Raw genomic sequence first — 21473 nt, 5'->3', positions numbered from 1 at the left:
TGTTACTAAGAAAACTTGAACCCTAGTTAATGAATTTGCTAAATAGGATGTGTTTGCAAGACAGTCCGGGGTTGATCTCACCTAAACTATCTTCTAAGGACTTAGAACTCCTCAAGGATAGAAGTAGCATAATATCTCATTGAATAGAGGTCAAAACTCAAATACCTCTTGAGGCCAGGAAAGCAGTGAATGGCATGAGTTGGAGGTATCAGGAAGACGAGGAAAGTAAGGAACATGGTGAACTGGAGGTGCCTTGCCCTGCTCAGAAGGGGCAGTGGCTGCTCAGCTACAGTTGATTAGTGTTATTTGGAAATCCATGCTAACATTCCAGATAGTCCGTTTTTCCAGGACAAGCCCGAAATCCAGATATTTGTGCAAAAACACTCACATTTTAAAATACTGGCTCAGTATTTTTAAAAAATCACTCAAATGGGCAAAACAAAACGTGACCGAGCTGTGAATTTCCAGTCTCTGAATAAAGAATCATCTTTGTTATAAGAAAACGGGGAAAAGATACATTTTCATTCTTCCCTTCTGAAATCCTATCTAGAGCATTTCTGAACCATGCAAGATTTTAATTTATGCAAATCAAAACACCTTCTTTGTTTTAGTTAACCTAAAATAAAAGGCCACTTAGAGAAAGCTGTGGACACAAAATCAAACTTTTGACTTCAGAACAGCCTGACACAAGGGTATCTGGACCAATTCTGGGTTGAAGGGCCATGAATTTTTCAGAGCGAGTATTCCCTTCAGTTAAGAAGAGAGACTGCATTGCATTTAGATTGCTTCACAGCTCCTCTGTGACATTTCCCAGTACAATCTCACCTGGTCTCCACTTCCTATGAAGTTGAGCTCATTGGTTCTCCTTGTCGAGTGACTGCCATTCCAAAACAGTGAGTTTAACTCACAGGTTAGAAAAGCCCATTAGAGGGCCAGCTCGAAGAGAACTACTAAAAGTCAGAGAACCACAGGGGAATTGAGCAGTGACCATATTTAATATTTAACAAGGAGAGCTGTACTCGGAGGCCTTATTATTTTTCCTTTGCTCCAGAAATACAAGGTGGATGCTTTGAGCAATCCAGCTCGGGCCTCACCTCCCACAGGATTTATACAAATACATTTGTTCTTTGATGAAAGGGATTCTTAGAACTGTTGGCCTACGCCATCCTTGAAGCCAGCTCCTTTGAGTTTGAGAGGCTAGGCTCTAGCTTAAGCAAGTCTGAGCATGCATTCTATCTCAGGAATGTCTCAGGGTTTTGGAAAATTAAGGGAGAGAAGACAGGAATGACGGAGACCTTTGACCTGAGCCATGGTGGAAGGAGATACAGAGTGACTATGAGCTTTGGTAAGACTTAGGCTGCACTCCACCAAGGCAAGGGAAAAGAAAAGGAGTAAAAGGAAGAGCGAAATGACTCCAGTACCCATTTAACAAATGCCATCACATTAAAAATTCATGATATTCTCCCAAGCCCAAGGCTCATATTTTCCAAATACTATTCAATATAACACAAGTTCAAGAGGAAAAAAAGCACTGGCTAGACAGCCCCTTGGGGCTCATGGCAATAGAATTTGACCTACATTGCTGAAATGCCCACTTTGTCCTTCTGGGTCTTTTATGGTTAAAATTCAGAAATGAGAAAACTGTAAACGTTACTGTCACTGTGTCTGATACACAGCCATTGATCCTTTGAACAATATTTTTCTCAAAAACTTCCTTCTTTCTAGAAAAATGAAATAAAATTTTTTAAAAACCAAAACATAAAAATGCTAATTTGGGTGTTTTTTCTTTTTTTCTGGAAAAACTAGTAGGCTCTCCTAGAGCCTACTGTTGTTGTGAGTATGCAGAGACGATCTCCATCTCTCTTAAATTCATCTTGCTGGTTTTGTCATTTTACATTCGGGCTGCATCTTCCAGAAAGCCACTGGGCACCTTTCATAGGCCATGAAAAGATAACATGGATGAAAGATAATATGGACTCCACTTGAGGGAGTCTGATTTCCTCAGGATTTTCAAGGGGAATTGTCACTACTAGAAAGCAATGACTTTTAATTTCCCTTAAGCTAGATTCAGTGTTCAGATCCTCACAGTGATGTAAAAGGCCCAAATGACTCTTTCTGATGCCAGTAGGAATGCATGAGCAGACAGAATTTAACTCTGGGGTGCTATAGACTCATCTTCTGGTTTCTACTTCTTAACTTGCCCACATCTAGCTGTTACATTAAAAACTTCTCTCTACTATTGTTACATAATGCTTCTTTCTTTCCTTACGTTCCTCCCATTGGGGCAGAGATCATTCTTGGGGACTCTAGCTGCTCAATGCAAGAAATAAATGGCCAAGAACAGGAAGCACACTTGGGAGTACACACAAGCTGGAGCAGATACTGGAGGACAATCAAACAAAGGCTGTGAGTCATTTGTGGGAAGAAAAGGAAAAGGAAAAACTGATCCAGCAATCACACTCTTTGGCATTTACCCAAATGTAAGGAAAACTTATGTTCACACAGAAACCCACAATGAATGTTTATAGCAGTTTTATTCTGCCAAATAAAAAAAAATTGCCAAAACTTGGAAGCAACCAAGATGTCCTTCAGTAGGTGAATGGATAAACAAACTGGTCCATCCAGACAATGGAATATTGTGCAGCACTAAAAAGAAATGACCTATCAGGCCATGAAAAGACATGGAGGAACATTAAATGCATATTACTAATTGAGAGAAGCCAGTTTGAAAAGGCTACATACTGTATGATTCCAACTATACGACATTCTAGAAAAGGCAAAACTATGGAGACTAAAAAGATCAGTGGCTGCCAGGGTTGGGGATGGAGACAAGAATAGGCAAAGCACAGAGAATTTTTAGAGCAGTGAAACCATTCTGTACGACACTATAATGATGGAAACATCATACATTTGTCAAAACCTATAAAAGGTACAAAACCAAGAGTGAACTCTAATGTAAACTATGGACTTTGGTGATAATGAAGCATCAAGGTAGGTTCATCGATCATAACAAATGTGCCACTCTGGGGCAGGATGCTGATAGTGGGGGAGGCTGTTCATGTCTAGGGGAAATTGAATGGAGGAATCAGATGGGCAAAAGAACACTGCTGATGGGACATAAAGACAGATTTAGAAAATAAAATAATACCACAAGAAATGTTCAAGAGCCTTTACAGTCTTGAGCAGGAAAAACTAAAAGTTACTTTTCCAGGGACCTGAGACTAACAATGGCTCCATTATGTCCACGGCATGGTTTGCGCAGGTGTAAATAGTGTATGGGGTATTTTTTCACTATACTTATCAACATTTAGGAAGCTCTCAGATTCTAGGTGCCAGAGAGAAGAGGGTAGAGGAAAGATACAAATATTAACAAAACATGACTTTTGTTTCAAGGAGAGCTTACAATTCTGTGAGAAAGAGGGACGTTACACTCATGAACAAGGAGGTTGGTGGGGAATGGGGGCAGGGTGGAGTGGGGAGAGAGGATCATGGGCTGAATAGGAAAGTGCCAGCCTCAGTGCTCCAGACTGGAGTACTGACTCCCCACCAACTATACACATTAGTGACTCTGGGTAATCTAGCCAGTTAATGTTTCCTTCTGAATCGATCTTACAAGTAAATGATGTAATCTTAGGAGCAAGGATAAGATCTTTCCACCAAGCAAAAATTGTTCCCTGCTTGTTGATGCCAGAAATTCCACCCCTTTAACTCAATTTCATTAGCTCCAGCGCCTATTAAAACGCAAATACTCATAGGAGAGGTTAGATTTTTAAGCCACATAATTCAAGTGTAACTTACTGTGCATTTATTCATCAGAGCTGAGAAGATGGCTTTGATAAGAGAAAGGAAACTCAAGATCACTGAACACCAGAGCAGGATGTCTGGGCAGGAGACAGAATATTTAAAACACTCTGTTAACTGTAAGCTTTGGCAATTCAATTTTCTTTCTGATTAAAATCAAATGAAAACAGTGCAACCACTGAATGTTTGCAAAGCAACCAGAACATTGATTGTATGTTATTTTTACTATTACTATTGTTATTAATCTTGAAAATGTACTTGGGAAATAGAAAGTAGATTTTATGGGAAGGAGAGAAAAAAGTTTTCTATTTATTTCAGCCCAGCTCACTGAAGTTCTGCAGTGGGATAACAGAATAGTCATTTGCTAGTCTTTGTCCTCTGTGTATTTATTTTCCTTTGATTCCCTTGAGCTGAGAGGGTCAAGAACAGGTTTTGATATTCACATGTCCTAGAAAATATATCTCAATATAACCTAACATCGTTAATTTTAGCAGAATTTCTAGGAAGATCTAGTATGACCTTGACCACATGACTACAACCTTAGAGTTCTCTCATAAGTATCCTGGATGCCACCACTTCCATGCTGGCCTCCAAGGCCAGCTTCCTCTTAGAGTTCTGGCTGAAGCATACACATAAAGCTCTTCCCTTATTCCCTTAGGGATACGGGGATGTTTGGCACTTTGAAGCAAAAGAAAAGTAAACACAGAGGGAAAATAAAGCATAAAAACAAGCTGATTTATAGAGGAGAGGTTCCTGATCCTACCACAGTTTGCTACTTCCAGAGCTCTAAGACCCTGCCTGTTCCTGGCTCTGTCTCCCAATCTATTGACCGTGTGAGAGCAAAAGGGACCACGCAGCATCACAGCACCCAGCCTGGAGCCTCAACTCACATCCTGCACACAAACCTCCTATGACCTACCACCAGGGACCCGAGAGCTTTCCAGGGCTGCTGTCTCCCAGCCTCTCCCACTCATTCCCTGTGTCTGCTCTGAGACTTACCTCTTCCCCAGTTAATGAATGACTGTCCCTCGGGAGAGGCAGCTGCCCTCCCCTCACACCTCTCTGCCATGTAACATCTCCCTTGGATATTGGTCAACTCTGTAGTAGGCCCCATAGATATTTTACCCACATGGTAGCATTATATCTTTGTAACAAAAAAAATACACACATACACACGTATCAAGAACAAGGAGTGAGGGAAACTGAGCAGCTGAGTTGTTGCATCACATTCCCCCCAGACTGGAAGAAACAGTCTCTAGGGCAGGGCTAGTAGGCCTACCTAGATCACCCCTGATGCCCAGCACAGTGTCTGGTACAATTAGGTACTCAATAAATAACTGTTGTGTTAAAGAGTGAATGAATAAATTCAATGATTTCCCCCACCACTTAAAATCTGCGGTGAGAGACTAGCTCAGTGCTCTGACGCAGCCCCTGATAAATTCTGATTTTAAGGACATCATCAATAAAGCCTCCAGTGATCAAGCGCCAGCACTAAATTCTCTCTGCTGTTCGCTTTCCAACATAAACACTTAAATATGCTAAACTGGAGAGATAATCAACTAAATAAACAGCCCCCTGGAGATGGGATCCCCCCAAGGCAAAGGCAATACTTTCAAAATGACTCTTAGATCCACCGAGGCAAAATAAGGTTCCTATACTCAAAACAAGAAAAATGCCATATTTAGTAACAGCTAGTATTTACTAGGAATCTACTATATGCCAGGAAATACAATAGGCATATTGTTCATTGAATCCTTAGAACAACTCTACAAGTTATGGATTATCATCCTCATTTTTTGCATCTTAAAAGTAAGGCTTAGAGAAGTGTTTTTATTCTTGGTCACTTGTTCAAGAGGTTAAGAGCATAAACTCTGAAGCCAGGCTGTCTAGGTTTAAATTCTGACCGCTCCTCTTCCTAGATGGGTGTCTTAGTCCATTTGGGCTGCTATAACGAAATACCGCAGACTGGGTAGCTTATAAACAACGGAAATGTATTTCTCACGGTTCTGGAGGCTGGAAGCCTGAGATCAGGGTACCAGCATGGTCAGGTGAGGATTGTAGACTTCTTGCTGTGTCCTTACATGGTGGAAGGGGCCAAGGAAGCTCTGTGGGGTCTCTTTTATAAGAGCATTAATCCCATGTATGAGGGCTCCACTTTCATGACCTAAGCACCTCCCAAAGGTCCCACCTCCTAATACCATCACCTTTGGGGGTTAGGATTTGAATTTGGGGGGGACACAAATATTCAGACCGTAGCACTGGCCAAACACAGCTTAACACATCTGTGCCTCAGTTTCCTCATCTACAAAAATGGAGCTAATAATTGTACCAATTACTAATTTATTGTCTCTCATTGCCAAACCCAACTTTCTGTAACCTGCTTTGCAATGCTACGCCTGGAACTCTGCCAAACACATTCCTCCTTAGTCAGCTAGCTTTTTGTTAGCCTTGCCAGTAGGGGGTGCTAGAGGCAGCTGCAGAGCTGGAGAGGCAAGAAGAAACTTGATACCTGCTTCCTGGAATTGCTACCCTCCCACACTCTTTTTACTCTTTCCATTACTTAGTTGACAACTTCACACCCATTAAAACTGTTAAGTTCTTCATATTAAATTCTTTCTGTTCAAATTATTGGTGTGATTTCATTCTCCTGACAGACCCTGAGGGATACAAGAACACTTACCTCAGAGGGCTGTTGAGAGTATTAAATGAGTTGATGGTTGAAAAGTGCTCATAACTGTACCTGGAACGCAGTGTTAGCTGTACCAATGTTAGCTATTATTACCTGCTAAGTGGTGAAGCTGGGTTGGGACCCAGGTCTGTCCATCTTCTTCCCAATCAACATGATGTTTCTCTAATAAAAACAGCTACTATCTACTCAGGCACTGGGTTTAGTGCTTTCATAGATGTTACCTCTTTCAATCTTCTTAAGCACCTCTTAGATGCATTGCATTCATAAAGTGTTTTTTCTCTAACAATTGACATCAAGAAAGGTACTGAGTCAATATATCCATTATCCTGAAAAGTTAGGCAAGTACTCCAAACAGTTCAAACATCTACATTCAAAGAATAATTTTTTAACATGAACTTCTCCAAATTCTAATAAATCTATATACATCACTGCCCAATGCATCACCAGGAATTAACATAATATATGTAAATGTGTGCATGTATTTCTGAGTATTAAGATTTTGGAATTTCAAATTTTCTGTTGTTTTGTAAATCCAAAGTACCAATGAAACATTGTAGAACTTAAAAAATTAACTGCCTATTTTGTGCTAGGCACTAGGATATAAGAGGTTTCACATATGTTATCCAATTTTATCCTTAAAATATTATACTAGTGGGTATGATCATCTTCTCCAAACAAATATGTCCAAGGTCACATAGCTAGTAAAATGACAGAAGCAGGAATTAAGACTAATTCTTTCTGACTCAGAGAGCTCATGTTTTAGCCAATTCACCACAAGTCATAGGTGAAGGTCATTCTCCATAGCAGATGCTGAGAGAATGACGCCTGGTAAAAATACGAATTGAGACAGGAACAAATTCCTTCACTGTGAAGGACTTAGAAAATAAAAGAGCTGAATCTGGTAGAGCATCCTCTGACCTTGCTTTTGGAATTGACTGTGAGTCATGGGAAATCCTCAGGTTCTGTCACTGGGTTTCCAGAATCTCTCTCATTCCATTTCATTTCAAGGATCTCTCTCCAATTTCAGTTTTGTTATTATAGAGGCAAAGTAAATGAAAATCCAAAAAGGCCTTGTTTCTGCGTGTATCCTTACCTTCCAAAAATAAGTCATTCTCTTCCGGAAAAAAATAAAAGCACCCACCAAAGTGATTATTTTTTTAAAGGAACAATGCAGAGGGGGAAAAACATACCTTTTGCTTGGTGCTTGATTTCAGGCCAACTCGGGAGTGACTTTTGGACTAGAGGAAAAAATGAGAAAGAAATCTATGAAGAACACAGTACAATAGCAGCACTTATTTTGAAGTCATTTCTTCTGGAAGGTATAAGTTTTAAGTTAAAATCCTTTCCCCTAACCTTCCTTCACAGCCTCCAGAAATGCAAGAATAGAAGCACTGCACAGACTCCAGTGTTGAATTTTATATACTGAATGGAAGACCGTTTAAGTCCTGGAGCTGAGAACGGGCGACGCACCTACACTTTGTCAATGCCTTGGTCATATTTACCAATTCAGCATCTTTCCTTGAGGACACTGGCAGAAACCAAAAACTGCTACACGTGAAGAAATCCTTCCAGCTCTAATAAGGTATAGTGAAAGAAGATGGAAAATGAATAAAAGCAGAGGTGTGAAAGAAAGAAGAAAAGGAGAGGAAGGAAACAAATGCTCTATAAATTGGAAAAAGAAAATCGGGCAGGATGAAGAAAAGGGCACATTTATGGCAAGATTTCCAAATGTATTCCATAGGGCAGTATTTCATCTCTGCTAATTTAAATACATTTTTATTAGATTGAAACAAATTTCTCCAAAACACTAGTTCTCATAGACAGCTTTTTATTTTCCAGTTTGTTCATGATTATCTAACCTTATTTGGAATTAGGACAGGTAAAACAGGCATTAATCTATGCATGAGAATAATTTGCTATAGAATACCATTATGATTTTTCTCCCAATGAGAAAAAAAGCAAAAGTCAAGCTTACTATGTTTAGCATTCAGATAGTGAATATATTTGGCTTTAAGTGAACCATGAATCAAAATTAATTCTGAACCAACTACTACAACTTGGCTGGAAAATGTCTAAGTGAGTAGTACTCAAATGGTTGGGTCTCAGGATAATTTTACATTCATAAAAATTATTGGGACCTCCCCAAAGAGCTTTTGTTTATATGGATTGTATCCACAGATATTCACTGTATTAGAAATTGGAACTGAGAAATTTTTTTTAAATTTTTTTATTTTTTAAATTTTATTTATTTTTTGGGGTGAGGAAGATTGGTCCTGAGCTAACATCTGTTGCCAATCTTCTTCTTTTTGCTTGAGGAAGATTGTCTAGTCACTGAGCTAACATCTCTGCCAATCTTCCTCTATTTTGTATGTGGGACACAGCCACAACATGGCTTGATGATCAGTGTGTAGGTCTGTGCCCAGGATCCAAACCTGCAAACCCCGAGCCACCAAAGCAGAATACACAAACCTAACCACTATGTTATTGGGCAGGCCCTGAGAAATTTTTTAAATACGTATTTATCAATTCATTTTAATATAGCAATAATAAACCCATCAAATAACATTTTTTGTTTTTTATATATATTCCTAAACAGAAAAAAATAGTTATAAGATGGAATTTTTTAATATTTTTGCAAATCTCTAATGTTTACTTTAAATAGATGACAGCTAGATCTTCATATCAGCATCTGCATTTAATCTGTTTTGATATGATACATTTTTTGTTGAACTAATGAAGAAAATTCAGCCTCACTCAGATATGTGATTGGAAAAGGAAAGTTTTCATAATAATCCTTTCAGATAATTGCAAATATTCTTCTCTGATAATATACCAAAACTTGACAATTGGTAGTTTCTTAAAGGTTAGTTGCAATGTAGAATCTGAACTCATATCAATGAACTTTTTATACTCTATGTAAAAATTTGTTGGTCTATCTTGCACTCAGAATAGATCTTTACCCACATATGGTTTTGTAACATGCATTGGTCATTTAGAAAATAGTGGTTCAGTGAATTATGCAGGTTTCCCAAATATTGACACATTTCATTATATAATATGAAGAAAATCACATTTGAAATCACCAGTCTCACCAGAATAATTTTCAACTGTTGATAAGCTATCAAGCTCACAGTAACAGATACAAGTTTTCAAAAATTCTAATATTCACTTGAAAGCTTGAATTTTATCATGAGCAAGAAACACTGTCAATTGCTCTTCTTGAAGAGACAGGCTCACTTTGTTCATTTTCATGAACATGTCTGCCAGCTACATGAGTCGGAATAACCTCAGTTCGTCTATCGCTTGTTCTTTGAAGTTAAAATGGTATTTTATGAAAAAAAGAGGCTAATTTGGCTCACAATTCAATCACATAAATGCTTTTCTCCAAAACAGCCACCGCACGTTCATATGCATCAGAAGTGTTTTACGCATACTTTCCATTTGTCACACAGACTACTAAAACGATGTGTGCTCAAGGGTTGAGATTTAGTAGACAATAATTTTTACTACTTCATCAAGGGCATTTTTAGGTGAAAACTGGCATTTTATTTCCTGCAATGCAAATGCATAGTTGTGAAAGTATATAGTGACTGGTGGTACAGCTTGGTGCTACTGCCTTAATTCTGCACCAACAGTTTTAGCCACCATTGCTCTTACACAATCAGTACAGATGAAATCCAGAAAAAAAAAAAAAAGAAAGAAAGAAACTCTTAATATTAATTAGGAAGAGAGTTTTGGCTTCTCAAATTCCCTTCGAGAACCACCGCTCTTAATCATTTAAAGCAGTTGAGAAATTAGTAATTAGACTCTTCTACAGTCAAAGAAATGGAGCTTAAAAGGAATCAAGCCAATGAAAAGCAAGTTGCCATTGTCTGTATGTCCTTGCTGCTGCATTAGAGAGAGACCCAGAGACCAGTCAGGAGTAGGCTTCCTTCTGACGGACAGAAGCCGGGATGGGGAAAGGAACTTTATAATAAATCTGCAGTGCTCATCTTCCACTTACTCACACAGAGCTTTGAGGTCCATCTAGACTATTATGGGCTGAATTGCTTCCCCCCAAAATTCATATGTTGAAGTGCTAACTCCCAATTCCTTAGAATGTAACTGTATTTGGAGATAGGCCCTTTAAAGAGGTAAATAAGGTAAAACGAGGCTCTCTGGGTGGGCCTTAATCCAATATGATTGGTGTTCTTATAAGAAGAGGAGATAAGATACAGACAACATACATAAACAAAGGGAAAGCCATGTAAAGACACAGAAGACAGCCATCTGCAAACCAAAGGGAGAGATCTCACCAGAAACCAACCCTGCTGGCCCCTTGATGTTGGACGTCTGGCCTCCAGAATGGTAAGAAAATTAATTTCTGTTGTTTAAGCCACCCAGTCTGTGGTATTTCATTATAGCAGCCCTAACAAACTAATATTACATAGAACCTGACCAATCTACCCCAAGGAAGTCAAGAAACTAAAAAAATGGAGATCCAGCAAAACCAAGTCCTGAGTCCAAAGGGGCCATCGTCATCACATTCCTTGCCAACCACATACATCCTAAGAAGACTGTCTGATCAGTGTCAGACTTTAGAGTTCATAAAGATCATTTAGGGCACTGTCGACCATGTAACTTCCCAAACCCCAACTCCAGAATTTCCAAGTCAGGAGGGCTGGGGTGGCTCCCAGAAATGTACATGTTAACGAGCACGCTAGGAAATTCAAATAGATACATGATACACAAACTACAATTTGAGGACCATATGCCTGCCAAGGACAGCAGTCACTTGAGATGAGAAGTAGGAAAATATGGAAACTGGTGCTAATTCTCTCTCTCTGTCTCCTTGAAGAATCCAAATAAATGAACCTCTTTTCCCTTTCCCTTTTAAATGCTTGGTGTTAAAATTCTTAATTTGATTGAGCCAGTGGATCGGCCAGGATAAGTGAAACAGTCTGAATGTTGGTAAATTACTCAAACTAGTCCAAAAGCAGATCTGCAACAGTTCTTTAATCTCTTCAATTTAAAAACATAAGCAAATGAATTCTGTGTTTATATATATTTTTAGAAATTTAGTTGGGTTTCTATACCATATCAGATGCCATAAACATCCAAGGATATAGCCTTAGTACTTAACTCAGTCACGATAGCAAATACGATCTAAAGGACAAGACTTCCATTTATAAAGGGGATTAAAAGCTGTGATGGCTAATTTTATGTGTCAATTTGACTGGGCTAAAGGATGCCCAGATAGCTGGTAAAACACTATTTCTGGGTATATCTGTGTGGGCGTTTCTGGAAGAGATTAGCATTGATCCAGTAGACTGAGTAAAGAGATCCACCCTCACCAATGTGGGTGGGCATCATCCAATCTGTTGGGGGCCTGAATGGAACAAAAGGAAGGAAGGATAAATTATCTCTCTCTCTCTTCTTGACTTGGGACGTTCATATTTTCCTGTCCTCAGACATCGGAGCTCCTGGTTCTTAGACCTTTGGATCCCAGGATTTATACCCGTGGTCCCCTGATTCTCAGGCCTTTAGACTAGGGCTGAATTATATCCCTGGCTTTCCTGGGTCTCCAGCTTGCAGGTAGCAGACTGTGGGACTTCACAGCCTCCATAACAGCATGAGTCAGTTCCTTTAATAAATTTCCTCAAATATATATCCTCTGGAGAGCCCTGACTAATACACACGCCAATCCAATTCCAGAGAAACAACATTTTCATTTGACATTAAATGAGTTCTTGGATCTTTCCTGGTAAATGTCATAGACATTGGGCCTAGTAAAAGATCACCTGCATTTTATATATCATACTATACATTCAGTCCCCCATTTATAAACTTGTGGCCTTCTAAAAATTTCTTTCATTAGTTAGGTGTTAAGGACTTAGAGCTTATTTTCCCCATAGAAATAACTTTATAGGCTCTAACACAAAAGCCTATTTAACCTCTGATATAACTGAAATGCTATGCAATTTCAATAAAAAATAGTATACGATCACAATACCAACAATTATACAGAGCCGAAAAATAATGAAATCAATTAAGAAACGATTTTCCTTTTTCCATAAATCTTGAAAAATTGTGTGAATCAAAAAGCATATTGAAATTGAAGAGGATGGAGACTAAGGTAGAAATTCTGGAATTCTGAAGAGACCTTGTTAGAAATTTCAAGATATGGTACTCACTGCTAATATGTCTGGTGCCCCTCCCTCTCCCTCCCAAGCAGATGGTTTCACTTTTCTTGATTCAGGTGCATCCCTGGCAGTACTCTGATCTTTCGCAGCTATGAATAGGGTCACTTAGGGTCAGTCCTAAGTGGTGAAGAGTGGCAGCAGAACAAAGAAGGAGGTTAAGCAGCCCCCCGGGCAGGGCGCACTACGCCCAGGCCAGCCCTCACTCGGGATTGACTAGTGCCTACTGTCACCTGTGCCCTAGCTTGAAAAACACAGAAATGGGGAGAGACCATCAAAAGGAAAAAGAAAAACTTGTTTTTCTCAAACAGTTGAGTAAAACTTAGAAAAGAGAAGAAAGGACAAGCAAGAAAAATGAGAAGAAACTAAAATAGAAATAATAACAAACAATATCAACTCACATTTTTTTTTAGCACTTACAACGTGTTCCCACCACACCATCCAACTTACATTGTTTTACATGATCCTCAGAACATGGTAAGAAATAAGCAGACTTGTATTATTATCTCAATTTTACAGATGAGAAGACTGAGGAAGAAGAAGCAAAATAATTCGCCCAAAGTCATGCTGCTGGTAAGTGGTAGAACCAAGACTTATATCAGTCTGTCTGAGTTTCAAAGCCCACGGTCTTAAACGCTATACTATTTCTATGAGAAAAATTGCCCAAGGAAGAATTAGCAGAGTGCTGAGTAACGAAAATCAGAGACTACATGGAAACTGTGTGGCGTGAGTATTGCTTCAAGACAAAAAAAGGATGTCATGGAAACAAGATAGTAGATTAGAAATTTATCCAAGTCAGACTTGAGCTGGCATCTGGCCAAGGACCCCAAGATTGTTCTCTGGAGCCAGTGAACGGCAAGAAGGGAAGGAGAGGAGAGGAGGTTGTGGTGAGGCAAGTAGTGGAAGAGATATAAGTAACTGGCACAACATATGCAAGAAACATGCACATATTAGGTGTGCCTAACTTGGGGAACTGGCATGGTATTTTATTGTAAATTTCAAGACATTTAAATAAAAATAAGCTACCTAATAAGGTTAATCCTCCATCCCTACATACACATAATTACACAAAAGGAGGCAGCAGCAGAAGAAAACGTTACAAAAGAAATACAGAATTTCTTCTATAATCAAATTATATCAAGCTGTCCTGGAATTCTGACCTTAACTCTTACAAGTCAGTGTTAATTAAAACTGTGCATTCTGTAAAGTTACTCCAAAGTTGAAAACAGCAAGGGGGTGAATGTGATTATGTTTTCCAGACCTATTTATGAAAATGAGTGTTCTGACATCCAAGTCGACAGTCGTGATGGAGCACATTTCACACAGGACTTTAATGGAAGCCAAAAGGGAATTTAAGTGACCTCTCCCAGCAAATACTACCCATTTTCCCCACCAGTGATCCTGCCCACATTGGAGAGGGGGTCCCAGTATATGATTCCTCTGCTACTCTAGCAGAACTAGAAAATGTTTCGGTTTGCTGTACCAACATTAAGAATTCAATTTAAACCCTAGGATGAAACTGACAAGGGAATGCTCTTGAATATGGGCTCTGGTCTGAGCTCCCTTAATTGGAGCTGCAGGGTAATTTAATGGAATCACTCTGCAAATGGGGTGATTAGCAACCCAGTAATTCATGGGCGTTCTTGCCCGCTGTCTTTGCAGGCTGAACTCAGAAGTGTCACCCCATGTTCAGAGGCTGGAACAAGGGACACCTCTGAGCTGACGTGACATCAAGAAAGCCTCCCACTTCATGTCCTTGTCTGCTTGCTTCCCAGAACACAAGAAGAAATGGCTGAAATGGAAAGGTTCCAGAAACAAGAGTGTCTGCCACTTAGTGATTTGTCGGATGATAACAGTGCAGTCAAGACTGCACAATATTGAAAGAAGATACTCCCCTGACCTGTGGGTTGTTTTTTTAATCTGATCGCCTTGGGAAGAAATCACAAAGACAGTTTAATTCAAAAGGCCTATGACCTGCTGAACTGCAATCCTTTCATAATGTAGGACTGCCACCTCCTAGACTGAAGGAGAAGGAAAGTAGCTGACTCTCCAACAGAAATGTAAGGAGTCCTTCCTGTTAGAGGCGTATCTATAAATGACTAGGACCAAATTCCTCTCTGTTCACTGAGCTGCTGTCAGGCCTTTCCAGATTCCCTTTCTCCAGTTGTATTCTCTTCTCACACCTTGGGTCACTTGACAACTGTGGACCCAATCCTGTCTGTAAGGAAGATGACTGGATGTTCTAATCCAGGAACAGTGGTGGGTCAGCATCAGTTGCTGCCGGACATCTGTTGCTATTGTATGCCCTTCTTTCTGGGAAGTGTCCTATATCTCTGTATCAGTCAAGCTCCCAGCAGGAAACAGGGGGCACTCTGAAGAGAGTTTAATGAAGGGACGTTGTGCAGAGCTGTACACAGGATTAAGGGAAACCAGTAAAGGATGGGGACGCACTCCAAGCGAACAACAGTGGCAAGAGACTATCACTGCTGGCCCCACAGGGCCAAGGGGAAGGGCTCTGCACGGCCACTAAGAATGTAGACATGGGAGAGGGCTCTGCCAGAAGCACAGCAGCTGTCAGTCTGCAGCCCAGCTGGCAAAGAGTCAGACAACTCTCTCCCCTCATCCTCCCATCACCCCCTGCCACTGCCCATTGGCCAAACCCAAGTGGAAGCCAGAGGACAAGGGAGTGAGGGTCTGTGGAGGCCAGCCTCTCGGTGAGGAGCAGGGAGAAGACAGGTAGAGAATGGATCTGGAGGGACTATGGGACATCTCCAGCACAAGCACTTCAGTCTTTCTTTAGGAAATGTCAGATATCCATTCTTCATAGTTCTTCATCAACATTCCATTTGTGTCAGTTTGAGCTCATGGTTCCCTGTTTTATTCAGTGGGTTATAACCTGTTACTATAATTATTTATTTTAAAGCTCAAATTGTCCCAGATGTGGCCAGTGGCAGCCCTTCAAACTGCTCCTGAGTCCTTCTGCTGTGTTATTCTCAGTCTTTAAGCCCTTCCTTGCTTCATGCACAAAATGTTCCAGGTTCATCTGGTGCCTTCCCTACCCCAATCCTTCAATCAATCATTTGTCCAAGGATCCCTGGCTCCTTTTAGTGGAGAATGATATTTAGAAACATATATACATGTTTAGAAACCAGTATCTACTGTATATACACATTTACATTTATATTCATTTCTACATCTATCTATCTGTACTCTATCACTGATAGAGAGAGAAAGAGAAAAAAAATTATGAATTCACACCAATACTTCCAATTCCAATCCAATACCACAGGGTTGATTTTCTTTTTCTCCCTTTCCATATTTGTAGCATGTTTCTCTCACAGCAAGAACCTGGCTCCTGGGGCCGGCTCCGTAGCCAAGTGGTTAAGTTCGCGTGCTCCGCTGCGGCGGCCCAGGGTTCGGATCCTGGGCACGGACATGGCACCGCTTGTCAGGCCACGTTGAGGCAGCGTCCCACATCCCACAACTAGAAGGACATGCAACTCAGATATACAACTGTGTACAGGGGAGGTTGGGGGAGACAGAGCAGAAAAAAAAAAAAGAACCTGGCTCCCCTGTGAAAACATCCACACCTGCCTGGGCTGGGACGCCTCTCCCCGAACCACTCCACCCCCACACAGAGCCTCCTCACCCTTCTCAGGCTCTGAAATCTCGCTCTGGGCCACATTCTTTCATGGACACCCTCCTCACTCCACTTCGCCTCCAATACTCCATGCCAGGACAACCTCCACTGTGGCATTCTCCTCATCCTGCATGGTCACCAACAACCCCCAGTGGATGCATACCCTCCTCACCTCACTCAGCCTTTCACACAATATACTGAGCAGCCTTTCCACCTGCAGCCTTTCCACCTGGATGCTCTGGTTAGGGCACTTGGCCTCTGATACCCTGCACAGACCCGCTGGGATGCCCTCCTCACCCCCATCGGGCTCCAACACCCTGCTCTGTGCCACTACAACATCCCACTCCTGCCCCCAACAAAAACTCCTAGCTTGCTGGGCCCCACTTAAGGGCTTTTGGATGGAATAGTTCAGGAAGGGAAAGGAAAAGAAGGGAAAAAGAAAAGGAATAGAAAGAGAAGGAATAAAGTGTTAATTTGCGAGAATATAAACCAAGAGGCATTAGTGGCCATGTTACCCCCATCATGAAGAGCTGCCTAAGAATGATGCCAATACAGCAGAAAGCAGAGCCAAGAGATGCCAAGAGACAGATTTCCAATACCATTAGAACACCTGGGTCCAGCCATGCCTGAAGCCAAGTATACTTCCATATTTTCACTATGTAAAGCAAGAAATTAAATTTTGTGCTCAAGCTAGATTGAGTTGGGATTTCTGTCACTGGCAATTGGAAAAGTTAATAAATAGAGTTACTTTAATTGTGAATCTAATTCCTATCTTGTACCATAATTCTAATAACTCACTGGGCTTCTGCAATATACCTAGTAATAAGTACCTGTCATGTATCCCAATTCAAATACCTAGATTTTCACCTTAATAGCTTGAGAATACATCTACCATACTATGAGCAGGGTCATTGTCTTCCTACCCTTCAGACAGCCCCTGGCTACTAGTATGTACTCCGAAAACGTTTGTTGACCTGGCATGAGGCCACACCTTGCTGTTTACAGGCCCCACTAAGAACTGAAGCCATGTCCCTCAGTCCGAGCCTGGTATCTGGAACTCTCTGCCCTTAGAATGCTCACAGACCCCTTAACGCAAACCGCCTGCTTATATACTTGAAATGTTACAAATTCTCCCAATAATCATGTTGAAAATTAACACATTGTGCTCTCCTAAGTGCCGTGGGCTTTAGGGCTTTACATATAATATTTCATTTAATCCTCACAACAATCCTATAGTACAGATACCATTATTGTCACTCCCATATTAGAAAGAAAACCAGAGCTCAGAGGGGTTACTTAAATTGCCCAAAGGCACCCATCTAGTCAGTGTCCGTGCCAGGATTTAAACTCCGACAGCCTGTCTTCAAAGCCCCTTTTATTTTCTTCTTCTAGGTCATCTCTGATTTTTTGAAAATTTTTAGTTGTGGTAAAATACACATAACATACAATTTACCATATTACCCATTTTTAACTACACAGTTCAGTCATGTTAAGTGCATTCACATTGTTGTGCAACCAGTCTCCAGAACTTTTTCATCTTGAAAAACTTAAACTCTATACCCATTAAAAAACGGGTTAATTAACGGTGGGTTAAACTCCCTTCTCCACTTCCTGCAGCCCCTGGCAACCACCATTCTACTTTCTGCGTCTGAATTTGACTTAAGTAGGAAACTCATATAAGTGGGATTGTACAGTATTTGGGTTTTGTGTGACTGGCTCATTTCACTTAGCATAATGTCTTCAAGCTCATCCATAATGTAGCATATGTTAGGATTTCCTTCCTTTTTAAGACTGAATAGTATTTTACTGTATGTATATGCCACATTTTGCTTATTCATTCATCTATTGATGGACACTTGGGTTGTGTCCAAAAGCTGCCCTTCTCAATCACTGCACTGAATCGTCTCTCATACGCTTGCTGCTTCTCTGTCCAGGCCCTCTACCAGGACTGCCTTGTGACCGCTTAGGTGCTGTGGTCAGCCTACCTGACATGTTCTTTCTTCCCATGGCCAGCTGGTGCCTCCGCCTGGCGCACCCTTAGCGCCCACTTAGCCCTGGGGCGGGGGGAGGAGGGCTTTAGTTCCAGGCTCCAGTTTCTCGCTGTCTAACCCAGTTGCTGTGCTTCACCCCTCTACGTTGGCCCTATCGTGAACCATGTCAGCTACAAAGAACAGGCTTTCTAAGGAGTGGTACTCCCTGGCATACAAATTACTTGGGAGATGAATCCTTCCCATCTCTTTTGAACGTCCCTCTCAGGCATGCCGCTGACTGAAGCCGGGAAGCTCCTATTACTATTAATAACTCTACAGTAGAAGGGGGACGAAGGAGTTGGGCTCAAAATAAAACAACGATGAACTCAGTGCACAAACAAGGCCAAGACAAATGACTATAATGTATTCTGAATCCATTATGTCTCCAAAGCTAATTAATGTGCAGAAGTCTAATATTAAGCATTCTCTAAAACACAATACCACAAAGAAAACACTAATAAAGACCAGATATTTCCACATGTTAATCTCCAAGGCAAGAGTTATATCTTAGAGTTCTTCTCTATACCTCTCTGAAGGCACATAGTAGGCACTTACTCATTCATTTGACAAATGTTTTCAAGTTTCTACTCTAAAACAGGCACAGACCTAGTGCAGGGGATACAGTAGTGGAGCAGACAGACACAGGCCTGCCTTCCAGAAGGAATTCAGACAAATAAACAATCTATTATTATAGTGCAATGAGTCTCTCGATCCCTGTCATTGAGCAGTTATGAAACTAACAAAAATCCAGAAGCAGGAACTCCTTTCCCAGTTTGCAACTCTCTGTTAGCTACTTTTTAGCTGGAGCAAGGGGCATGATGCAGGAGAGACAACCATTTTATTTGCCACCACAAAGCAGGAAGAGGATTAGGATTACTAAAGAGCAGTTAGAAATTCACCTCCCCGACCCCACCAACTTCCCATCCTACATCCTTGAAAGAACTTTATCTTTTTTTTCTTTGGTTCCAAGATCTCATCCTCTTCTGCACCCTCTTCCCATAGACCACGAAGACTAGCACAACCCTGAAGCGTCAAAGGTGGTGCCAGATGGCCTTGTGAGGTCTTCGTGTCCTCTCTGCAGGGCTCAAAGAGAGCCAAAACATATACATGCGCACAGAGAACTCCCACAGCTTATCAGATTGAAAGGTCTCCACATTCACTCAAACATCCATGCACCCCCACATGCTACAAGTAGTTACTGAATCTACTTGTGTCGGACACTGTTAGGGACACAGTGCTGGGCAGTCAGTTCAATCACAATAGATCTCTATGCCCTCTGAAGTCAACATTCAGCCTGGTCTAACCCCAAGGATGCAAAGTATAACCCCCTTTCAAAGTCTGATAAATCTTCAGGTTATTTTCTTCATGCTGGACTGTGGTTGATTTTTATACTTTCTATTTGTTATCTATTTACTAGATGGTTAGATTAACTTTGCCTCAAAATTGCTAACTAGACATCTCAACAATATTTATAGGAAAAAAATCTGCCCTTTGCCACTGTTTTATGATATCTCTGGAATTATACAACTAATTTTTTATGTGAAAGGGCCATGGTTTTTGAAATACTTCCCAATGCCTTTTCTTTCAGGATAATCCAGTTTCTTTTTCTGCTATCCCCGGGAAGGGGAAGGAGAAAGGCATATTAAGGCTTTTTCCACCACTAGTTCCAGTGAAGACTGAGAGCAAGATAAGGCTGGTTATGGGCATTTTTTAGATATGCACTATAGTCTAATATGAGATATAAACATACAGAAAATTACAAAAGAATGATATATTTTTTCAATTTGTGGATGAGTATTAAAATATTTTAACTACTATAGCTTTTTGTATTTAAGATCTGATAAGGATAGCCTCTCAAAATATACTTTTTGAGAATTTCCTTTGTAAATTCTATTTATTCTTTCAGATAAACTCCTCTCCCCATCACAATCAAATTTTAATTGCAATTGTATTAAGTCTATAAATCACTGCAGTTGGGGAAATCTTTGCACAATCTAGTGTTCTTGTCTGTGAGATATTTACTTTTAATAAACTTGGACAATTATGCTTCCAAAAGTCCGCTTACAATTCCAGAATACCTGACCCCAGCCAGCCTGACTTGCCTCCAAGAATAGCATCATCACAAACACACTTGGCTGCTTCCAAGTAGCAAAATCACAGAGCCTAAATGGAGAAAGAAACTGTAGGATGAACACACACACACAGGAATATTATTCAGCCATAAAAAGGAAGGAAATCTTGCCATTTGCGACAACATGGATGGACTTTGAGAGCATTATGCTAAGTGAAATAAGTCAAACAGAGAAAGACATTTAAATACTGTATGATGTCAATTATATGTGAAATCTAAAACAAATCCATGAGCTCACAATTATACTTTAGTGATTGCCAAAGGTGGAGGTGGGAAAGTAGGTAAAATGGGTGAAGGGAGTTAAAAGGTACAAACTTCCAGCTATAAAATAAATAAAGTCCTGGGGATGTAATGTACAGCACGGTGACCATAGTTAATAGTACTATGTTGCATATTTGAAAGTTGCTAAGAGAGTAGATCTTAAAAGTTCTCATCACAAGAAAAAAAAAATTTGTAACTATGTGTGGTGATGGATGCTAATTTATTGCTGTGATCATTTCATAATATATACAAGTGTCAAATCATTATGTTGTACACCTAAAACTAATATAGTGCTATATGTCAATTATATCTAATAAAAAATAAAATAAAGTAAAAATAGCTCCTAGACAGTTCTGGGTACTCAGTGGGAAACTCAACATTGATTGATTGTAGACCATCCTTTGTTAGAATCCATGTAGTAAAAGAAATCTTTAAGCAAAATACTTAAAATATAAAATAAAATTTACATAGTAAAAATAAATAAATCATACAGCATCACCAGAAAATAGCTCCCCAAGTCCTCTCAATCATTGGCCAAGATTATTAAGGCACTTCCTAAAATTAGGAGCTGAAGATACACTTCCTGCCCTTGAGAGTCTTCTAATTTAGTTGGACAGGTGTGTAATATCCCCAGAAAGAAAAATAACCATAAAAGATAGAATATATTAAACATCAAATATGCAGTACCTATAGGAAGAGCTAAAGTGATAAAGAGGACGGAAACCGTTGGTTAGAAGAAGCA

General features: G+C 40.3%; 1 protein-coding gene across 3 annotated transcripts in view; it reads right to left on the bottom strand.

Moving 5' to 3' along the window:
- The window catches only part of RASGEF1B (RasGEF domain family member 1B), a 698380-nt gene that overhangs the window by 399831 nt on the left and 277076 nt on the right, over nt 1–21473 (bottom strand). For all 3 annotated transcript variants that reach the window (XM_070505531.1, XM_044766215.2, XM_044766219.2), the window contains one exon: nt 7681–7728. In XM_070505531.1, coding sequence (XP_070361632.1) covers nt 7681–7728 — 48 coding nt within the window. The remainder of the gene's footprint in view (nt 1–7680; nt 7729–21473) is intronic.

This window comes from Equus asinus, chromosome 3, assembly GCF_041296235.1.
Source record: "Equus asinus isolate D_3611 breed Donkey chromosome 3, EquAss-T2T_v2, whole genome shotgun sequence".
Taxonomy (NCBI): Eukaryota; Metazoa; Chordata; class Mammalia; order Perissodactyla; family Equidae; genus Equus; species Equus asinus.
This window is presented reverse-complemented; position numbering and strand designations above follow the sequence as displayed.